This window comes from Melanostigma gelatinosum, assembly GCF_949748355.1.
Source record: "Melanostigma gelatinosum genome assembly, chromosome: 11".
Taxonomy (NCBI): Eukaryota; Metazoa; Chordata; class Actinopteri; order Perciformes; family Zoarcidae; genus Melanostigma; species Melanostigma gelatinosum.
Window position 1 is genome coordinate 12,699,981 of NC_136644.1, and position 6,000 is coordinate 12,705,980.

The 6,000-nt window shown below is 40.3% G+C and overlaps 1 protein-coding gene across 2 annotated transcripts in view; it reads right to left on the reverse strand.

The window, feature by feature from the left end:
* The window catches only part of wdr17 (WD repeat domain 17), a gene marked incomplete at its 5' end in the record, with an annotated part of 51,074 nt that extends 45,447 nt beyond the window's left edge, over positions 1-5,627 (reverse strand). For both annotated transcript variants that reach the window (XM_079277923.1, XM_079277922.1), the window contains 10 exons: positions 25-107; positions 401-492; positions 1,714-1,882; positions 1,990-2,177; positions 2,602-2,724; positions 3,041-3,181; positions 3,478-3,588; positions 4,137-4,367; positions 4,947-5,130; positions 5,505-5,627. In XM_079277923.1, the coding sequence (XP_079134049.1) occupies positions 25-107; positions 401-492; positions 1,714-1,882; positions 1,990-2,177; positions 2,602-2,724; positions 3,041-3,181; positions 3,478-3,588; positions 4,137-4,367; positions 4,947-5,130; positions 5,505-5,627 (1,445 nt within the window). The remainder of the gene's footprint in view (positions 1-24; positions 108-400; positions 493-1,713; positions 1,883-1,989; positions 2,178-2,601; positions 2,725-3,040; positions 3,182-3,477; positions 3,589-4,136; positions 4,368-4,946; positions 5,131-5,504) is intronic.
* Between the last annotated feature and the right edge of the window lie 373 nt (positions 5,628-6,000).

The following is a 6,000-nucleotide window of genomic DNA, read 5'->3' on the forward strand; positions in this document are numbered from 1 at the left end:
GTATCAGGGAAAATGAGGACTGACCAGAATCCATCTCCACTACAGGTAGCAATCCTCTTAGAATCCTTATGGCTCCATGATATACAGAATATACCGTTCTTACCATGCTGGAGGAAGACAGAGAGGTCGTCACTGCAGACACATCATACCATCCATAATTTTTAATAAGTTAGAGTCAGAAGTTTCACTAAGGGGTAGTTAGCAAGGATAGAGTAATCATTTATAAAAAGCTAATTTTCACTTTTAAATTGTAATGCATTTTTTTTAGATTGTCAGCAGAAAAAAAGGGGAGACAGCCACCACATTTTAACTTATTAAGACAAGTGATTAACTGGTGATTTTCATACATGATACACAGATTTGTTTTGCAAGGTAATTTTGAACTGAAAGTCAAAGGAACCTCATTGAAGCGAGTGATGATCTTTCCTTTCTTGACGTCCCAGATGAACGCTCCATTACGAGATGTTGCGCCTGCAATGCAGTTCAGGTCTCCTTCAAAACACACACAAAGGTCACCAACACATAAGCAACAGATGATGCACTTTATTGTCTTTTGTACCACATACCTGACCTGTTTGTGTATGTACTTGTATTCTACGGGCCGGGATGTTTAGGTTGTGTTTATGTGTGTTTAGATGTTCTGATCACCTACAGTGGATTGTAAGTCCTTCCTTAGTATTTCACAGTCAAAAAGGTTTCATGCATAAGCCCCTTTTCAACCGCAGGAACTTTCCCCCAGAACTAGCAATCTTAAGAGAACCTCATTACTTTTCAACCACAGGGTCCAGGGTCTAAATTAAGTCATGGGACATTTTACCCCCCAAAAGACCCTGGGTCCTGTTTCAGAAAGCAGGTTTCGTGAAAACTCTGAGTTAGTTAACCCTGAGATGAGGGAAATCATGGGTTTTAAGTTCCAGAAAGGTAACTTAAACACTGGGTCTGTTACCATAGTAACTGACTCTGTGAACCTAACCTGTTCGCTAGCAGGTTTTCTTTAACAAACCCTTAACTTCTGTCTCCTCCCTCTTACAGAGGCTGTTTCATTTCCTCTTTCATTCACTCCCGGTATCAAAGCGCTTATGAAAGCACATTAATTAGCGTAGGTTTACTGTCTCTCAGAATGTTAATTTTGATAACATTCAAAGTAAAGTTAGGCTTTGCTGTCACTTTCTGACTCATTTTTAAAAAGGCAAAGAAATCGCAAGTGGAGAGGGCGAATCATAGAAGGGACAGCGGCACGGTGCTGTGAATATGATAAAAAAGGTTATTTCCTGATTGTTTCAGATCATTTACTGCGGACACTGACGTTCTTAGTTTAATTTTCGTCCTCTGCATTTCATTCATTAACGTTACATCCAATGTGCAGCAGTAAATATTATGCAGCAGTACATGTCGTTGCCAAGTTGTTGTTTTTTGCAACAGGTTTTTTAGATAAAATGGACGGGCGTGCGTGTTTACCCTGCGACCACCAACAGCCCTCGTCCCATGTCATGTTGCTTTTTCATACTCCACAGATCAATTTGTCTAATCTTCGCAGGTCTTTAGAGCACTATGAAAACTCGGACAACAATTGGCTGAAGGAACCTTTTAGTACCTTAAAAAGTAGTCCCAGGACAAAAATTACCAGGAACTTCTTGGTGGAAACCTGGCAATAGATTTTTGTGTTGGCTGCATGCGCATGTGCTTGTGTGTGTAGAGGTGGAGCTAAAATACCTGGAGCCCAGGACAGGGAATAGACCACTCCTTCATTGCCGGGGGAGGTGTAAACAGCTGTTAGCGTGTCTGTGTCCCAGATTTTGATGGTTCCATCAAAACTAGCTGTGGCCAGCAGGTTGTGATCATCTGGCTTAAACTTACAGTCAAAAATAGTCTCTACATGACCCTGGAAACAACATTAAACCAAGTCAAAATCACAGTACAAGGCTTCTTCATTCAGTCATGTGTAGGCATGTGTAGGCCGTTGCCTTTACAAAGGATGTTAAAGAATACCAAGTCCCGTAGGAAGTCCCATTTCTTGGCCCCCATGTCATAGAGTCCCACCCCTCCATCCATAAAACAGCACACAGCATGGCCAGGAGGCAGAGAGAAGGACCGGTTCTGAGACAGGGTTGGGGGAGGTACAGCCTCACTGGTGGAACTGGTGTGGTGACTTTTACTGGGAGAACAGGAAGTCTGAGCTGTAGAGACAATATCAGTTGTGTTATTCTAAAAATCCTGGTAATCCTTACATTTCCTAACAGTCAACCTTATTTCAGGGACAGAGAGCTTTTGAGCTAATCAAATGAAGCCACACAAGAGGAGAAGTATACAATTGGTCAGTGTTCGAATGGCTGCTTTATTCCCACACAGTGTATATTTAAGAAAAGACATTATGAGATTTTCAATCTCATCTGTGGTTATCTTTGGTGGCTGACACAAAGCTGTCGTTGAGAGCACAAATCTGAAGATGTGGATTTACTGTCAAACTCGCATTTGTAATAATTTAATTTGGCACAAGATTTTGATACCATAAAATATAACTTATAAAAGCTGTGGTGTATGTATTTTTCAGCTCAAACCACTTTTTGAAGTTCAAAAGGTTTTAGTCCAAAACATACCTACCTTTCTTGGCAAGTGGGGAGTTTAGGACATGCAAAGCATGAAATCCAGTCTTTTTCAGTTTAAAGCTGTCCAAAGGAGTGGCGCGAGACACATTCCATACCCTCAACACTCCAACCTGGGAGTCTGTCAGACAGATAATGCAAATGTGTTGAATATTTGTACTGGTCTGTAAACGTGCCCTGTCATATTGCATGGGTTGTATTAATATAAACTCCATCTACTATCTTAAAGTTGCATAATACTAAGTATTTCTGTATTTTTAAGGAGCCAAAGTATAATAAGTATTCATTAATATGCATCAATACATTGACAGAGACACTGTGGCAACAACAGGTCCCACATACCAGCTGGCTGAAAGGCAACTTTAGCGGTAAACACATGAAGGCAGAAGAGAACCCTGATCATACACACATCCCACACAGAAATGTCCAGTCTTTACCTCCGGTGATGAACATGCCTGGTGCAGAGGGGACCCAGGCCAAACACTGAACTGATGCAGCAGCTGAGGGGAAGCAGAAGGATGTGATACAAGCCAAGGCCTCGCTGTCCACCAGTCTGATGCCATTATGGAGGTTAGACACTGTGATAGAGAGAATGTTTTCATCATTTAGCATCTGAGGTTGCAATTATTGTCACAGAGATTTGTGTAATACCCAGTAACTGAATGGGTTGGACCGATAAATAGACCCAGTGTTTGTTATTTTATGGTACTAAATTGTAATTGCTCAGAAAACACAGATAAACAACTGTATGCTCAAATCAAAATTGACTTCATTGTTTTATTCTGTATGTCTTTTTGAAGTCCTGTTTCTTATTTAAACTTCAAATCAGTCCAGCTAACAAAATACTGGTGATGTTGATCATATTTTGTCCCACCTAGTAAATAGTCAGTTGACAAAGGGTCCCATTCTAGAGCACTGACTGGGTCCTCTTCATCTGTTCCTTCTAATGACTCTGGACGCAATACGTGCTTTTGGCCTTTACTCCCTAAACAAGAGAGGACAGACAGAATAATGAAAATGTGTGTTTACAGAAGCATACCTCTTATGGAAACTGAAGACAATAGTGTTAGACATTGTAGAAGACTGATGGCAGGCCCAATTCTATGATGGTAATGTTGAGATTTATTTCACTGGGCAGCGGAGAGATAGTTTACTCATAAAATCTCTTCTAACAAGATCGACATTCAGCGGGAGACTAAAACTATACTGATCTTTATGGAAATTGAGTCTGTCTCCAGACTCCAAGTAAACAAAAGGTCACTTCCACACCTTCCTAGGGAAATTTCAGAAACCGTACTTATATGCGAAGAAAGAATTTCTTAGGGAGGCTGACCAGGATTTGCACTGATACATATTGTGGTCTTTCTTGTGGTAAATGAAAACATTTTTTCTATTTCTACAACACGCACAGTATACTGTATGTTATAGTTTGGCTCAAAGTGTATGCCTCCAAGCAATGAACGAAAGTCAAAGAAATGTCCCCCAAAAAATCCACAAATAAATGTGAATGTGTTTTAATCAAAACATAGGTACCTGGCTGAAAAACAGACAGACTTCCATCTGTGTGTCCAAACACCAGTTTGCCCTTCTTGGTGGGGTGCCATCTAAAGAGACAGATATCAGATAGGAAGGAGTGGGCTTCTTTATGCACTGTGACCCCGGGGTCAGTACCTCCATATACCCAGATGTACAGCGGGCCGCGTTGGGAGACAAATGCCACACTGTCAGCAAAGTTCCAGCACCAACTTACTGATGCAGGAACACCTGGGAAAGAAGAGGAGACTCTTTATGCAGGAAAGGACATTGCCGTACTCTAACCTTAACCCTCATCCTACCAACTGGGGTCCCCGCAGATCCCAGAAGTATACTTTTTGTCATATCTCACAGGTGCTATATTATATTTTGACTTTGTCAATCAATTTGTTCCTAATGACTTTATATCATTGTTTTCTGTTTTAAGTAGAGCTGGGTCCTGGAGAACCGCCGTCAAAAGCACCCAATTGCAGCCAATTCAGTTTTAATAGATTGAATAGAATAGATAGAAAATTTAAAGTATCACACACTATCAGGGGGGAAGTCATTTTGACACAGACCTCATGTGCTGTTCATTTTCCTTTTACACAATAAGCAAATTAACTGTAACTTAACTAAAAAATATATTATATACATGACTAATAACAATTTGAGATGACCATTTTGCTATGATGGTTGTTTCTTACAGTACTTTATTCTTAGGGTCCCCAGAGACCACAGCCGGTAGTGCCTGTATATCAAATATGTTGGTAGGCTGAGGGTGAAACACTCTAGTGTGCCAATAAAACCTGGTGTGGATCATCTATTAACCTTTAGTATTGTCCAGTCTGGCTACAGTCTTCTGTTCTGCCAGGTTCCATACGATGAGCAGGTTATCAGCAGAGGCTGATGCAAACAGATCAGGGTTGTCAGGACACCAGCTGATGGCTGTTATGGTCTTCTTGTGCTCTGACATGATTGACCTCAATTTAAATTCATTGTACTGCAGATCCAACTACAACAAGGAGACAGAGAGAATGACAAGGAATTAAAGAGGAGAAAGTAATGCACTAATGTCCTTCAAACAAAAGTAAATAAAACATCACGGGTAAATAGGTTGCAGTGTATTGTGTTTGAATGAGTTAAATAGTTCTGTTTAATGTGTGTCTGTGTATAATTATGGTTTACGGGCGTTGCAGCCCCCAAGATGCATGTATTGTGGTTTATTGCCTATGGATACCATTTGTATCTGTACACTGTATTAGGTCAACCATACAGTAAACTCACATTTCCTATGATAAAGGGTGAAAGTGGCATGCTAACATAATGCCATCTTAGATTTGAATTCTTCACCACTCTCATTAACACAAATACACACAAGTACTTTACCTGGTAGATGTATATAGCCAAAGTAGCACAGTAGGCAAAGCGGTCTCCACGTGCAGCACACACATCTTTATTCCAGGGCTGACAGCCTGCTGCCAGCAAGCCCACCTGCTTCACCTTGGCCATTATCTCCTAGAGACACACAAACACATGCAGATACTAATTGTGTTATATTTAAGTATTTTTTACAAATTCAAAGATTCAGCTTTTGCATAGCTTTGAGTTATATGTTCTGTGTATTTCTATATTCTGTTCAATCTTTGTAGACAAACAAGCATTTTTTGCAAATAACTTTACCAATAACTGATTCTCAGTATCTCTGGACACATCACAGCTAATATGTATGTATGTTAAACGGGGTCTAAAGATCAGTTGTCAGCTGAAAGACAATCACCTGTGCTTTTATATTGCATTGTATTATTAGGTGTTGTGTTGCAACACCAACCACACAACTGAATCAACACCTCTCTAACTGTTATTTGTTGTGAATTATGGATTG